Raw genomic sequence first — 17,936 nt, 5'->3', positions numbered from 1 at the left:
ATCGGCAAAGAAAATATCCACAGTTTAGTGATCAGTAATCTACAGTGCATCGAACGTAACAATTTAAAGAAATCATGTAAAATGATATATTTCTGAAATTTCAAGAAACAAAAATGGCATGACGAATCATGGACGTATTGGTAGCTATGGTTTGCTTATTAATCACGATCAACGATTTCTTTCCGAGGACAATAACCGTAGTGTTCTGGATATTATTGGAAATAAAAATAAAGAAACATCGCCCACACCTTTCGGTAAGTTGCAATATTTTATGCCCCACTATATATATATACACTGCATAAATACTAATAAATACATTTTTGATAGTATAATTACGCGACTATCGTTACTATAATTTCCAAACATTTCTATTTTATGTGATAATAATTGCTCAATATAAATAAACGTGTTATAAAGTTAGTATTTTCTTAGAAGCGATGGCTCATCGACAAAAAAGTACTGGATGTATATGTAAATGACCAATTTTTTCGAATCATACTACAATTAGAATGATCGAGCTAGCTGAAATAATAGCATCTTGTATCCTTGACGTATCTCGAAGGACGTAAATAATAGAGCTTGCTTAGTTTTAAAGTGACATAATTTTAATGTATGAAAAATTAATAGTAAATTGATAATGAAACAAAATGGCAAGTAATGGCAAGTAAAAAGTATCTTCCATATAGAATTCTAACGTATTGAATACAGACTCTATCAAAAATTATAATACAATTTTAAAATTCGATAAATAAAATTGAAGAAATTCAATATCATAGCATACGACTAACTTGTTCTGTTTGATGAACGAGCCATGAATATGTGAATTTATATAAATATTCGCAGTACAATAATAAAACAACTAGAAGATAGAAGCAGCGAGAAGCATTCAATTTGTAATAAATATCGATAGATGCCTCGATACTTACGGTCCTCGCTGTATTTGTGAAGACAATCGTTGTATTTGCATATTAAGAAACCAATTCTTCCAAACAACCTTTAGCAATCATCATGATGTCCCTCCTCCAACGTGCGAATATTTCCTCCCACTATTGCATCCGAAGCACTCACTTTTCTATAAAACCATGCTGGACTTCAATTTCATTATTACTTTTTACACGTTTTGGTGTTTCCATCGTATACAATTTTACACATGTTCGGTATCTCTTGAAGGGTGTAGTGTTCTCCGTTCATACTCAATAATACTGTTAATACGTAATAAATGTAGCTCGATATAGTTGGAAGAAGTTGAAGAAGATTTATGGAGGAAGTATGATCACGAAAATTAATATTTTTGTGTTTGTTACGAAAATCATCGTGGCCAAAAAATACAACGACTTTAATTATTTCGATTAAGAAAAGAGAGGCTTTCTGAATTGGCTGTGTCGGTTTTAATAATTAAAGAAACAGAAGCAGATATGTTTAGAAAATCGTGGTTTTGGAGTCTCTTTATCTCACTGCTTCTTCTTCGTACGATTCATAGTTCAACGATCTCGAAGAGAAGTAATAACGATGATTTTGCACGTAAGTTTACAATGATACGACAGGATTATCCAAATCCTAATGCTAGGATTTTACATATTCATTTATTAGTAAATGTTACGCAAATGTTCTCGTATTACGATCTGTTAATGTTGCGTGTGATATAGATGTATGTATAGCTTACAATTAGATAAATATGTTTCAAAAATTTAGTTATAATTTGTCATCGAAAGCTGCTACCTGGCAAGAAAATGATGGGATTATTCATCGAGCGTATCGTCAATTGTGAAAATCTACAGGATTGTTGTCGAGCATGTGATTACGAAAAGACTTTTGTGTGTAAAGGTTTTAATCATAGGTATGTGAAAATGTCTCTATATACGTTATCGCTCTAAAGTAGACAGACAATTGCTTATTTTTGACAAGATGCATTTTAATTACAAAATTAGAGATAAATCGAGGTACAATGATCTTATTTTTTATAATCATCGTAGCTGCGTGCGATAGAATATTGTAGTGTTATTGAATTGGTTTTTAAAAAAACTATATGCGATAACGAAATTCAACTATGGATTATAATATAATTTTCCCGTAATTTGAAGACGTAGGACCGATGATTCAAAGTGCACATGCGAATTGACATCAACACCATATTTTCGCATGGATACCGATGAAGATTTCTCAATTGATTCTTATTACGATTATTACGAGAAGGTTGACAATTGCCCTTCCTCAGCATGGCATGATAACGGTATACCACGTTGGAAAAGCTATGTAAAAAGTTCTCGAGAAAATAGTCAAAACACATGGTTGGACCGTGAAAATGCGAATAAAGATTTCGTGCACACAGATCATTCGATCTATAAAGAGAATTATCCGCTATATCGCGAATCAGCTTATGATTTTTCAAATGGCCTCGCACGATCTGGCAAACCATTTCATTACGAACAGCCTCATGGTAAATAATTCTATTTAGATTATGATACGATACGATTACGATGTAATTGGAGGAGAGTAGTGATATAAGACAGAGTACACAAACGAAACAATAATCTAACATATTTTTCTCGTTATTAATGAAAATACTACTTTCATTTCAAACGAAATAGGTTTTACGTCTCGTTATCATGATTTGAATTGGAATCGCAACTGGAAAGAATCGGAGTCTCGCAATCCCGATATCATTAACGACAATACCTTTGTCAACTCTCGCGTTGATTACGATAAAGGATATTTTGACGCAAAATCGCCACGTTTTCCCAATTCACGATTAGACCATCCTCTGACACAGGAATATTCCATTCCTAACGAGAACGAGCAATTTTATGGGAAATTGTACAATTACGGCAGTGCATTCGGCTATAATGATAATTACGTGTCCGTTCCAAAAGAACCATATTATGAAAAACACGAGACATCACAAATGACACGAAAATGTTCAGTGAAAGCTGCCTCGGGTTCAAAATTAAGCAGAAGCGTCTTACGAAAGACTTGCGCGGCACACGATTTTGAACAATGCGAAGAGTTTTGTACCAATGAAACAAGTTTCTCTTGCGAAAGCTTTGCTTATAGGTAAGCGAAAGAATAGAAGAATTTTTACTGATACCTAAGGGTTGGGCATTTTTTATTTGAAATAAATATAACGCCAAATAACGATCAAATAAATCAAATAATAAATGATTTAATAAATGTTGAATAACACGAGAAACTTGTAAATACGGTAATTGATGAAATACTTTCGCAAATCACTGCGTGTTTAGCTGCTTTTGTCTCATCGAACGTTAAAATTCAACAACTCCGTCGTAGTTGAACATCAGTGACCTCGTTCTCACTAGAGAACGTCGAGGTCACCTTTCGAATTATGTTATGTTATTAATTTTATTCTTTGTATTTATGTAGATGCAACGTGGCAACCACGAATCCTACTGATAACTGTTTACTAAGCGATCGTTCCTATCAGGATCTAAATTTTTACACGGATCTTGAACCAAATCGCGATTACGATACCTACGTATTAACGTCAGATGCTAAGAACTGCTACTTAAAAAAGTCAACAAATCGATATCCTTTGGAAGAATGTTTCTCGAGGATCAGAAGTGGATTTACCATGCCGATGGATGTCATGAAGAAATCAATATTTGTTAATGATTTTGGAGAATGTCAATTTGCGTGCACCACGTCGCAAGAATTTGTTTGTAGAAGCTTCGTTTTCAAATATGCGATGGACAATCACAAAGTGTACAGTCATGAACGCGTATCACCTAACTGTTTCTTAAGCGATTGGCCGGCAGAAGAAATAAATCCTATCGATATGCCAGATATGGATGGTGCTGAGTTGTATGAAAGAAATACATTATCTTATGGTTGCGAAATGCATCCTTCGTCCCTATCAAATTCGAATGCAATTACTCCGTACGACAAGGGATCGTCTCAATCGCACATGGACGAACTTTGTTATTCCGAATATCATAGACCATGCAAATTAATGTCTCACGCAGTGATTTCCTCGATGCGAGCTGTTACAAAACAGGATTGCCGCCGAAGGTGTTCAACGATGAGAAACGCCGGTGTGGTACCTTGTATGTCGTTTAATTACATGTGAGTACTTCACTTTCGGTGAGTATTAATATGTAGTCTGCGAATGCTTATGCATTTAGGGGAAATTGAAAAATGCGAGAATACACAAAATGAGAAATCATTCTTTGCCCGGTTGTAGCACGATTACAGTGACATCCGCTATAAAATATCCAAAGTATAGTAATCATAATAACATTTAGTAGATGAAATAAATCTTTGCTTGGATTCCATTTCTTGAGTCGTGCCCATAAAACCAGGCACACATAATAATTTGCATAAACATCCGCAGTCTGTTAGTATAGGTATGTATAGTGTTGAAAAAGTATCGTACAATAATGATTAATTTCATTCGTAGCATTACTATCGATAATACACGGAGTAACTGTTTTTTAAGCGACATATCAATACGAGATCTAAGGCCAAATCTGGACTATGTTCACGATAATGATCACACATTATATACATGGAAAGATTTTGATCCATATTGTGGTTTAATCGCGAATGCTTTCAATACGACAAATGCACCAACATTTGAAAATCACGATCAATCACATCCTCCTGAGTTCGGTTATCCGAATGCTCAAAGAACACCCGAGAGCGAAATACATCACCCTCATGAGCCAGCTTCCTATCATCCCACTCGATGGAGAAATAAATTTCGACCTGAGGAACACGATTACAAACATAAGTTAGCTAGTGGAGACAACGCATCCCCTCTTGAACCTGGTACTTTCGAATATGGACATAACTTTTTCCATTGTAAGTATTTCGATGACCTTATGTTGTCAAAGTCAACCTTCTGAATAATTTTTTCTTATACATAATCGCTGGTCCTCGCTTTCAAGTATTCGAAAAAAATTTCAGTTATTTTTACGTTAAAATTACACTATATTTAGGCTTAAGCACACGCGTTTGTATATAGCTGAACCTCGACCGACATAAATCATTAATGATAATTATTCTTAGTATAGATGAAAAAGGAAAGCCAATGAGTTATAGGTTGAACTACATTAACATCGCTATCTATTAATTTTATTTGAATAGCAACAAACCAGCTTCCTCCATCTCGACGTTATACGGTAAACGGTTCTCCTTGCAAAAACGGCACCGTCTGTCAACGAAATGAGATCACTGGATTCTGGTCTTGTGAAATTGAAAATGAATATGGTAATTGGGATTACTGCTGCGAACCTAGTCATCAATGTGGATTTTCACAAGGATATCATCATCCTTGGTACGATTAATATCGATTGAGTTAATTCCATTTTATTTCCATTTTTCTTCGTTTTTTATCATTAATCGTAAACCGTATGTATTATAATCCAAATTTTAAAAGTTATAGTACAAAAGTTCTCTAATAAAAATATGACAGTCTGGTAATAAATAAATAACTAATTAAACAATCTTGTAGGTGTTATGTGGGTCCCAACGAAGATCAATGGAGACCTTGTAGCGAAACATATTATCCATATCATTTTGCAATGGATCATACAAGTTATCGCCAATCACCATTATATACCGCTCGTCATTGGCCAGTAATTTACTTCCATGAAACATCGCCACCAAACTGTTCTACCAATAATCCTAACGTTAAGGAGTCATGGAAACTACAGTGATAGAATCTTCCAATAAAAAAAGAAACCTATCCTCATTACCGTTTTCGCATACAACATGTACAGTGTCTTCTTTCTTTATTCATTATCAGAATTTCCTTTAGGTGATAATAACAATTATTTTCTCTTCAAATAACAATTTCGAGATAAAAATATACTTTATGAACATTATATATTTCCATCGCAATTCCGTTAAATTAATAAATGGATAATTACAAAGTACATAACATATATTTGTTAAGATGATACTAGTAGACTTATAAAAAAATACAGAGTAGTACACAGAATCTATCCAGATAAAAAACCCTAATTAATTTCAAAGAAAATAACTAAAATGTTCCGTGACTTGGGCAAACAGTTTCTTATTATGTATATGTATGTATACTGTATACATATAACCTAATATAATCATGTGTATAAGATTTAATGACAATCTTCCTATTTCGTATTTCAATTAATGTAGAAAAGATAATTACAATTTATTATGAGTCGTAGTAGTATCTAAGTAATAAATTTATCTGAATAATTTATGCTAAAGATTTGGTTTTAATTTAACAAGTATGTACTTACTTACTTACTTATGTAAATACGTATGTACTCAGCATAAACATTAACCATAGGAAACTGAAAATTTGATACGCCAACTAGTGACAGCAAAACTAAACTACTGAGAGTAGGTCGAGTATCCAGTATCCATATTATTTCATATGATCATCAATATTTAAATGGACACGTTGTGAAAAACGAGTGCTTTTAAATTCATTTAATGCTTTTAAATTGATCAGTGTAGTAAGAGTCACATAGTTATTTAAGCAGTTATAAAAATTAAAATGGAATTTTCTGCCAGAAAAAATAAAAGTAAAGTATATTGTTGTGTGTACGGTTGTAACAGTCGTGCATGTAAACATGACACTGTCCGTTTTTATCATTTTCCCCGTGAAAATGAAAACTTAGTTAAATTAAAAAACAAATTAAATAAAGAGGAAATTATTGACCGCTTCAGTGCATGGGTGAAAGTTTTAAAAATGGGCAAGAGTGTATCATCGTCTATGAGAGTATGCTCATTACACTTTACAAAGGAAGATTTTATCCCATCAAGTATTATTATAATTATATATAGAGTTGGACATAAAATTTACGATTTTTTAAAAGTCGTGTCGGGAATTTACCAACATTTTTTCTTCTAGATAGTCGCATACGTCGTTTAAAAAACACAGCAATCCCATCAGTCAACCTCCCGAGTTCTTCAATTAATACACAGTTTAGTAAGTACATCAACAGATACATAAAAAATTAAATAGAACAGCTCATAAAGAACATTTTTTTAATTAAAAAAATTCTTAATTATTAGAAGCTGGCGATTATTTAGAATATAGATAAATCAGCTGATTTAAATAAATGAACAGAAAGAACAAAGGACCTACGTTCAGTAGTTTGTCATCTTACCACCAGAGCATGGTCATATAAATAGGTTTCGACACTCACTAGGGAAAACCGTCCGAAAATTGAGTTATGAAAAATCAACATAGAAGACAACAGAGTTCTCGTTCTTGCGAGACAGATAGAAGTGAATAGAGTGTCCTGTTTCTATTTGAGACACTTATAGTATGTCATGTATAACGCAGAATATAAACCTTCATGTCTTCCATGTTGATTTTTCACGACTCGATTTTTGGACGATTTCTTTTATGTTTTTAGTATACTAGTGTCAACACTTGTCTATATGATTGGTGCACTGAAATCTAAGCCACGCCTCCATTAAGTTTCTCATCCATCACAGAGGTCGCCGGTGTTGTTCGTAACTTATATTTTCGCCATTGTGATTCTATCCATTATCCGGTTATCTTCGGATAGTCGCTACCTTAATCATTATTATGTTATCGTTATCACCTTTGTTAATACAACAGCATTGAACGTGTTGTGCAGTGCTGTTGATCATTGCCACTGGTTTCATTATGGCGACGCCGGTGACGCCGCCATCATAGTTCATAGTTTTATATCGGATGGTATCACACAAACGAAGTTACATGTATAGAAAACCCAGCAACAGTTCACTCATTATTTTAGTATGAAACCCATTTTAGTCTGAAAAGTGTGAAGGTATTGTCAACGTTCCTTGCGGAAAAGCAGGCAAAAACATACAGTAAAATTTTACTGAAGTTAAATATATGTTACTCCCTGTAGGCAGTTCTGCACATTGTCAAAAAATTGCTCATACCACAAAAATGCCGAAAACACGACTAATTACGCGTTCAATAACGAACAGTCGACCACCTCACATGACTTTAAATTTGGAGTGTTCAGAAGAGCCTCTCAGCGAAGCACAGTTAGTGTTACGATTAGAACTCAAAGAAAATTATGACAGAGTATGTTTTATTTGTTTTCTTTAAACAATTCTCTTTTTTTTTAATTTTATATGGTAGATTCAATTTTCCTCTAATTTATTCACTTATATACCTGTAGGTTGCTGCCACCTTGGAGGAATTGGTTAAAGATCATGGAGGTAAATTGGTATGCCAAGCAGGCAATGTCAACGGTTATCAGTATACATTGTAGGTATCATTTTCTACATAGATGTTATCTTTTTGCAATTGCTGCTCTTTTAGCAAACTCAGTGTTTGTATCTTCTCGTATACCAGGCCTTCAAATCCTGCTCAAGCGACGGTTAAAAATAATTCACAACCTATTGTCAATGTAGTAAGTATTATGGATATTATAAACAATATATATATGTATTATACAATTATCATTATGTCTTTAAAAAGTGATATTGATTACAGAATCAAAATAAAAACCAATCTATTAAATTGAATGTATTAAATAATGCAAATGGATCTCAGGGTAACATACAATTGGTTGTGGATTCACGAATGGGAGTTATTCTTGGATCCGTTGCTCAGCCTCAAGGTAAATAATTGTTTATGATTGTTTATTGTGCATATACAATAAACCAATAGTAACAAGTAATAAATTTTAGGAACTTCTATGACCAATGTTTCATCAGGTTCAACATTAACACCAAATTCAACATCCACATCTACAGCTACAACTATATCTACCATTTCACATTCTCAAACAGAAAATGTATAAAAGTTTCTCATTACTTTATTAAGCTCTAACAAGTTCTATTTTGAAGAAAACTTATTTTTTCTTCTTTACTTTTTTTTGCAGTATAAGTATACTCGTTCCGGACGCAGAACAAAAGTGCTCGAAGTACAGCAATCTGATATAATAGAGGAAGTATGTTATGCGTAAATATCGTTTCACTACCAGATTTTTTTTCTTTTTTTTTTGTTGAACTGATCCCATCTTACTCTAATCATATAGCCCACACTAGTACCTCGTGGAAAACAGAAATTAGGATGCTCGACGCATGTTGTTACACCAAGTAAGTTCCATTTGATCACTTTGAAATATACCTTCAGTAAGATATAAAGCATCTATAAATTTGCTATATGCTAATTACGTACTCTAAACACATAGTTTCTGCAAATTAAATTTAATGTTTTAGCTACAACCAGCCCGCAAGGTGTTACTAATCTCAGAATAAAAACTGTAAGTAAACAACAGGTTACACCGACAGTGTCATCAACATCAGCTACGATAAATACGACTACAGGAACGGTATCACCAACGATAACGGTGTCGGCAACAACAACAAAACTGGCTATTGCAAAACCAACTGAGCATACGAGTATTGGTGGAATATCAGTTGGAAAAAGTGCAGGTTAGAGGAAGAATTTATGTGGAATTAAACGCTTTATGATTGTCACGTTGATTGCTGTGTATTGACTGGGAAATCGAATTGACGTTAGAGATAATTTATTTGCAGTCAATGTAGTAGACAAATAGAATTTTTCTGCTTTAATTCCAATAATCTTTCACTTTAGCTTGCGACCAAATTGACGAATCGAAGAAGAATCTTCCAGATGGAAAGGAAGTAACTTTTAACAAAATAAACGGAGGCAGAACATTTCCTTCGTTGGTCATCGTAGCTAGACCGAATCTTCGTACAAAGGATATCGCGCCAATAGTAGCTCAGAAAGAAAGATCGGAGTTAGGTACCTATTAACATGGGTGTGATTATCGGTTGCCACCCTTTTCTTTATATAAATTATTAATGTACGTTTCAGATTTGAAAGTCAAGAGCGTACTCATGTACTCGGCTACAAAATTTGCTGAATGGTTGATACAGCAAGGGTTGGTAAAGTCTGAACAATTTTGTACGCAACATAATAATAATAATTATCAGAGGAAATTGAAATTAGGAATGTATAGTGATCCCGGTACATTTCCATATTCGGGAGGATACGTTTGGATTTCAGAATGTTGTCCAGATCGTTTTGTTTCCCTCTTTTCCGGTTCAATTTTTCAGAGTGCTACATATACGCCTACCATTCTTTTAAAATTAATTTATCATTGGGCATGCCAAACAAATGTTCAAAATGTTACTTCCTGGGTAAAGGTATCAAATGTATATGTGAAAAATTTTTATACACATTTACGTAGTGTTTGCACTGCCGCAATTTGCGATAAATTTCGTAAAATGGGAGGTAAAAATTCCGTGATACAAGTTGGTGTAATTAGCTTAGGTACAACATCGCAGGACGGAAATTTACGACAAGTTAAAGTCGAAGTACTTGGTGTATTGCATTATGCCACACTTGATTTAAGATTAAGAGCGTGTGATCCGGTGCAAGATGGTGATAGGTCATATAAACGACGGTTCAATAATATTTTACACCCACTGAAGGAGTGGGTACACCCGGATACGAAAATTATGACCGACTTCACCGTTGATAAAAGCACTCTTGAAGAAATGGGTTTTAATCATGTTACACAGTCAGCATTTTCTGATCAGGGTCCTCGAAATTTTATGAGCAATTATCACATTATGGAATATTTAAGAAAAATTGTCCCGAGAATGTTTCAAAATACTCTTAGTTTGCTTAGTAGACAAATGATACAACAATTTTTGGACGAATTAGTATGGAGAGAAATGTACGGAACGACTGCTGCCCGAGCATTTGACAACATTATCGAACATATCGCAGAGCAAACTGGAATCGAGTCAAACGAATGTCTCATAGATCGTTTGAATAAGATAGGTGCTAATCCGTTTCATAACTGGTCTTACTCAAATACGAATTCATCACCATTGACACCACTTATGACGATAAATAAAGAAGAATTTTTTTCGGGCTGCGAAGTTTTGATCCCAAGTGGTAGCAACATGAAACAACAAGAAACATTGCCTTCCGTTCAAACAACAAAACCTGGTCCGAAGAGGGGACGAAAGAGAAATCCAACAACAGCCATTAGTCCAGAGCCAGAGGTGAAAAAAGCCATCTACGATTCAAAAGGCATCAGAGAAATAGATAAGGAATGTAAAAACGATCAGATACAGTTGCAAGAATTTTACTATGCTACTATGGAAGGTGATAAAACTCTTCTTTTAAAGGAACATAAAAGTTCCCTATATTTTAAATGCTTTCTTTGCGCTGCAATATTGCGTTCAAATACAGATGTAATGGAACACACTATTGGCCATGTGCCACCACAAGTACCCGGACAATCAAATTCTCCTGTATGCCGGTATTGTTGCACTGCATTTTCATCTCAACATCAGATGGTTACACACATTACGGAATCACACAGCACTTTTGGTCATTCTGACAGTGACATGGTTGTTTGCGCTATTTGTGAACAAAAATTCGGGAACACTGGTCTTCTAATTAACCACTTATCGTCGATGCATTGTCCTTCGGAAATGCCTTACCGATGCGAAATTTGCGGTTATCGTACTTCCAGTCATAAAGACGCTATTGATCATTTCTATCGTGGTCATGAAAAGGGCGAAGGGTTACAGTGTCCATATTGTTTGAAAGTAATAGATTTTGCAAAAGAAGGCAACCCCAATGTTACCAGCGTTCACGCATTCTTATTACATATGCAAAGACATGTTATCAGAAGGGAACAAGGACGTGGAAATAAATGTTCCAAATGTTGTCTTTGGTTTAATCAGAAAAGTTCATTAAAAAGACATCAAAGGGAATTACATGACTCTGTGTCTAGTACAAAGGTTGTTCCGTATTCAGTTAGTAATAACGGAATAATGATTTCAAAACAACGATTTCAAAATAGACGATTTGAATTCGATAGTCCAGTTACGGAATTACCACACGATGAAAGAGTTAAAAAATGGATCACTGGTCCAATTACGGTGAACGTTCCAATTGAACATCTATCCTGTAAAGAATGCGAAGAGGATATAGATGAACAAGATCATTATCCAGGTGAACAAATATGCCAATTGTGTCGCTACGTAACTTGTTGTTGGCGTGCGTTTAAGGAACATCAACAACAAATTCATAACGAACGACCGATGACCAGTTTGGTAGTTCCTTCTCCTCTTATTAATATTCCATTAAATAAAAAGATGCGATGTTCATGCGGTTATGCAACAACCGATGGAAATCAATTAGCCACACATTTGATTAAATGTAACAAAGTGTCTGGTTACCCGGTTGAGGATACAGCACCATCCGGAATGTTAAACAGTTTAGGTTTGGTACCAAAAAATAACTCAGATGAAATAGATATTGACATTAAAAGGACTAATTAACTATAAAATAAAATGAAGTGAAGTACAAGTTTTTGAATTAATTAGGCGTCGTAGATGATAAGTTGTATAACTGTTTAGAGAATTATCCAATATTCCAAATCGTTCTAAGTTACATCTGTGTAATTAGTGCAAGATAACAAGTTACTTGAATAAGAATGTTATAAAAAAACATCTTATAAATCGGGTCGATATTATATCATGTATTGATACATTCGTTTTCACTTTTATTGCTTACTTTCGTACTCTGTTATTTCAATTAAAAAAACCATAAAATAACCATGAATAGAAATTTCATTCATCATATTGTTACTAAAAATCTTCAATGAACATAATTTAAATCACCAACACTTCATATACGCCATGCAATCTGTATTGTTTGAAAACATTGCTAATAATACTACAATAATAATAGAATAAAACAATCATTGAATTATGTTATATCAATATTATTAATACGATTATATTGCTGAGTTGTACCTTTATATGAAGTAATAAATTATTATTATACGAGAAGATACTACAAGTTTAAAACATGTATCTAAGTATATAATTCTTTATATAGTAGTGTTTGCGTAGTTACAAAAACTCGATATTTTATCGTTGTAGCTATTCGGAAAAATATATTCCAGGAATTTATTTCTTTGACTTTCTAGACTTTCAATAGGTTTCAAGTTTCGAGTTAAAGTGAAAAGCGTTGAGTATAAGTAAGATACAGAGAAAAGTTTGTTTAATATACGAAATGCAGAGTTTCGAGGTCACCTATCACAATGAAGCTAGTTACAGGAACGGACTGGTGAGGATATGGAGCTTCTGCTAAGTGGGGACTTGAGCACTACTTTTATGTGCGTGTATGGACATTGTATATACAAAGGTATACATATAAAAGTTAATTTTTTCTTTAATTCTTCTGATATAGAACGAAGTACAAAATTTATGCATTTTTCTAAAGTTTTATTTAGCAAGAGTGTTTTCGGTAATTCCACAATAATAAATGTAACATACATGTATCTCCATGTAATCAACTATATCAATACAGTATACAATACTAGTTAATAGAACGCAGAGTTTTATTTTCAATTGAAAACTCAAGATAAATCGTAAACTATTTGCGTTAACGTATACTAATTCATTATTCTGTACTTATCTATATTTCTAGCAAGCTATTAACACTTTTTTTACGTCATTTAACGTCATCTATTATCAAGTCAACACTAAAGAACGCATTTACTAAAACAAACTCCACAATGTTAATTGATTCGGGTTACCAAAGATTATAATTATAATTACAATCATTAGAAATATTATTTAAATACCTAAACATAATAAAGCAAAAAGAAAATATCGACCTAGTTACAATTACAACGATCGCTACCAGTGTGTAATTGATTGTTTTAGTAAACATTTTAACGAAATATTTTAAATATTATAAATATATCTTTTAATTGGGATTATGTTTAGAATTATGTTTTCACATCTCATTACAGATACAGAATGATATCAAAGTTTCATAAATTGTATCACAAGTTGATGCTTTATTTGAACTAATCTTTATTGGGAAAGTAATGAATTTGTATACATCATGTAAAAAATACAAGTTAAACAAAAATTAATTATTTAAGACAAACCAAACACTAGTTGCGCATCGTTACATGTATAAAATATCTGTATATGTGTATATAGAATAATAATACTTACAAATGATTTTAAAAATGTATAATAATACAGAATAAAACGCGGTAAAATCCAATTTGATACAATTAACATTGAGATTTATTAGTAGTAAATTTCTTTTATAATTTGACGTTTCATAGGTTTATGTAACTTTTAAGCCTTGATACCGTCAAATTTTTTACGTGGGAAGCTTCGTCAGCTGTTCATATGATCTTAACATTGTATTCAAGAGAATGAATCGACATTTCCGCCCACAACCTGTTATGTTGGCGATCTACATATACCCGACTATCAGTTTCGGTTTGTTCTGTATTTCTCCGTTTTTCTCCGTACATCTTCATGTCTCTCTCGCTCTCACACTCATTCTCTCTCTCTCTCGCTCGCTCTCTCTCTCTCTCTCCCTATATATATATGTACGTACGTATACATATAAAGATATTTCTCTTAAATTTAACGCCAAGGTGCTGGAAATGTTATTTTTGACATATTTTACATACTTTACATCTTTCGAAGTCGTTAGTTTCTAATACAATAATTTATTTTATGATCATAGCAAGTTGCGAAATGAAAATTTTGAATTTTTATATATTTTTTCGTGAAATCCTAAACTTGTGATTTTTCTTAGTAGTAAATAACATAAACTAGCAAAGAAAATAGAAAAGAAAGAAATTCCGTTTACTATTTAAGACCTTTGGATTGTAATTTATTTTTCGTTCCGATGGTTGTAGAACGTATACGTTTCCGTTTATGTACTTGTTAGCCCCTGTAATTGAGAAAAAGGCAAAAAAGAAAAAGAAGTATAGAAAAACGATAAGAGTTACTTGGAAATAGCAAAGCTTAGAAGCTTAGATCGACAAAAAATGGACTGGTTAAAGTGATAATATTTACGCAAAAACAAAAACAAAAAAAAAATACCTGTGCGTTAAATTTGAAAGAGAAGTCGAGCTTCTGGTTGACTACTCGATGGCATAGAGCATGTAGAGATTGCCAGCATCACTGCCTGGTGGTACCAAGGAGTGAGTCGGCGGTAGTACAGTGAAGCCCAAAAACATGAAGGTACGAACCAGCATTGCTAAACCATAACAACAAAGTGTTTTAGACGAGAAACTTTTCTCCTCATAATCATTTTCATTGGAGTCAAAGAACGGTTGACGACAAGTACCTCGATCCGCTCTGTCTTTACGCAGACAAATGATGATATTTGTACATCGTAATGTTTCTTCAGCGTATTCCAGGAGAGACACGAAACCTTCTTTCGAACCTTCGGGTAAAAGGCAGCTTGGCACGCGAATATAAAGACAATGACGCCATACTACAGTTTCCCATTCAACGGATGTGCTTTCCGTCAAATGTAGAGTAAATGTCAAGCGTAATGATTCGCTATTTCGCACAGCTTTCAATAATTCATCCTCCTAGTAACATGATTGGAATTATACATATAAACCTTATAAACAAATATAGAGAAAATTTAAATATAGAAAATATAATACTTTAAATAGTATTATGATATAGAAAAATATTTTCATCCAATATAATAATTGTAAATACGTACTTGAACAATGTGGGAGCTCACAGAGAGCTGACTCTGCTTGATCCCCACGCCGCGGCTCTCTGTGTTGACTGTAGATACAGACAATGCGGCATGGGGCACATCAGGACCACCACAGAGGCCCCACACCCAACGTTATACAATAATGTTGTTGGAATCTAGAGCCTTCCTCTAAACTTTCGTCCATATATTTACTTGACATGTCACTGTAATTCCATATATTCCGTCAATTCATATTTTATATGCCTAAAGTATATATCAGTTGCAAAACTTTATTTGTCAATTAAATTTTATTGTGCCCACGATTAGTTATGTTATCATTATTGTCTGATATACTTTTATTACTGAGTAATTAAATTTCCTTTTTTTAATTATCTATCAGGTTATTTATATTTTTAAGTATTTTATCTTTCTTTGTATATATTTACATTTCACTTCACAATGTTTTAAAAAGATAAAAATTATATTCGTTTTTCGTTTCTTGGAATCTTATACTTGCCGCACGTATGTGGCGCGTAATGTATTAGATAAGGTATTCATGGAAAATCATAGAATTTCGAACTCAAACATATTAATAAAACCGGTTGATATAAAATTGACAAATATATCGTAAATTGAAATTAATTATAGAATAGTTCAAAGGAGCTAACAAACACATGATTAATGTTAGCGATAGAGAATATTTTTCAACATATATATATATATATATATAACATTTCTTCATATATATATATATATAGCATTTCTCGATAATGAAGTGAACTTATTGAGGAAGATAATTATGATTAAGACTATGTATGCTTAGATACGCTTGTAAATTTAGATATCACTGTTTATTGTAAGTACATTCGTTATCAACGAGTTTCTACTAAGTACATTCAAATTTATCTTTGTACGATTGTGAAACGAGGAAAAAGACGAGATTAAAATTGCATTGTGGATATTTTTGTTCAGACTGCTAATTATATAAAAACTGAATATGCATTTTCATAAAGATTCGTAGTGACTCATTTCGTCTTCCCATTCGGTTTTATATGATTGGTTATCGTTCGCACCGTAATAAAAATAACCGTGGAAAATTGATGATTTCACATTTATTACTTAATGCCTGAAAGAAGTAATTAATTACTATATATTTTATTTATATCGTTACAGTAAAATTAGTTTGTTTTGACAACTATTTTCTTCTAACTATGATTTAATATTGAAAGTATGATTATATCATGATTTTATTCCACACATGCCAACTTCTAGACTACAATAAGAATTATGTAAGAAATCTCTATGCTTTGTCTATATACTACACATATACATCTAATGTACGATTATTTCCGTTTCAGTATAACAGTTTGTATTATATATATACGATATTGCTAATTAGTAAAAACTGCTGTAATATCAATGTAACCTCGATATTTATTCTTATGAAAAGGAATTTATTCGGTCGAAATAAAGTTGTAACAAAATTTGTTTATTAGATTTTTGTGCTTTACATGTAGAGAAGAAACAGCTGACACGTACAATGTGTCGACGCATACGCGCCGATTCTACGTCACGCGATGGATGTTCACGATTCACGTGGCAGCGTATTATATTATGGAAATAATACTTTCAAAAAATTATAGGTCGCGTTAAAATTTCATTATCATCTTATTTTCGCACCATTAGTTTTAATTAGTTTGTATTTGTTCTATCAAATCACTTTACTTCAAAATATTATATCTCTTTAATGTATAATTTTGTTTATAAGTATTCCTAGCATACAAGAGAATATAACAGTGATTATAAAATACATTATAAATCCGAAGATTTTTACTACTATCAAGGTAAATGATAGAATCGAAAGGTAATGTGAATTATTAATGCGTTGTTTGCATATTTCTGAAGTACTTCTGATGAAATTTTTATTCATGAAAGAAAATAATGATTTTCGACATTTGCTATTAATATAGCTTTTATAAGAAGTATTTTGGTTGAAGAAAAATTGTAAGGATAACATAAATTCCAATAAATAGAATATAAGATGGCGATGATCAAGCAAAGACAGAAATGGCGCAGTAGTCGCACGGTACTTACCAATTGCTGGATATTAAACTTGGCATTATTATGCCTTTTTTAGTACTTCCACAATTACTTAATGGTAAACCGGAGTTAATACTCATACTTCTTTCTTCGTAAAATTTTGGCGGCCGTAATTTTTACTTTTCCACAATGAAATATTCGCTAGACCAGCGATCGCTATCCGATAAGAGTTATCGTAGAGTTACTGACACACCAAGGCAACCGTGCTATTCAGGCGAATGAAACGATACTGAAGCGCTCCTCCTTAAATGCCGACTTCACTCGATTCGATTCGAGTTATATCGAGTCGATACAAATCGATTAGATTTTTTCATTCATAACATTCTATTTACACAATTAA

At 32.9% G+C, this 17,936-nt stretch overlaps 2 protein-coding genes across 2 annotated transcripts; one reads left to right on the top strand and one right to left on the bottom strand.

Annotated features, from left to right (window-relative positions):
- LOC117216422 lies at window positions 1-12,528 on the top strand. The gene is made up of 21 exons (XM_033463123.1): window positions 1-254; window positions 1,693-1,837; window positions 2,082-2,437; window positions 2,589-3,051; window positions 3,379-4,077; window positions 4,412-4,815; window positions 5,101-5,290; window positions 5,468-5,668; window positions 6,208-6,227; window positions 6,486-6,767; window positions 6,857-6,934; window positions 7,854-8,035; window positions 8,133-8,221; window positions 8,309-8,366; window positions 8,450-8,576; window positions 8,647-8,753; window positions 8,841-8,909; window positions 8,997-9,057; window positions 9,181-9,396; window positions 9,560-9,730; window positions 9,803-12,528. The coding sequence occupies exons 1-21, from the start codon at window positions 119-121 to the stop codon at window positions 12,292-12,294; spliced, it is 6,546 nt and encodes a 2,181-aa protein (XP_033319014.1). The 5' UTR covers window positions 1-118; the 3' UTR covers window positions 12,295-12,528.
- A 646-nt stretch (window positions 12,529-13,174) lies between these two features.
- On the bottom strand, window positions 13,175-15,649 carry LOC117216488 (ornithine decarboxylase antizyme 1; the record flags this gene model as incomplete). The annotated part of the gene is made up of 4 exons (XM_033463203.1): window positions 13,175-14,728; window positions 14,881-15,037; window positions 15,128-15,377; window positions 15,518-15,649. Coding segments are annotated over 3 exons (498 nt in total), but the record flags the coding sequence as incomplete, so codon positions are not given.
- Between the last annotated feature and the right edge of the window lie 2,287 nt (window positions 15,650-17,936).

This window comes from Bombus bifarius, unplaced genomic scaffold (assembly GCF_011952205.1).
Source record: "Bombus bifarius isolate JDL3187 unplaced genomic scaffold, Bbif_JDL3187 scf7180000010271, whole genome shotgun sequence".
Classification (NCBI taxonomy): domain Eukaryota; kingdom Metazoa; phylum Arthropoda; class Insecta; order Hymenoptera; family Apidae; genus Bombus; species Bombus bifarius.
The sequence above is the reverse complement of the archived record's forward strand: the minus strand, read 5'-3'. Positions and strand labels throughout refer to the sequence as shown.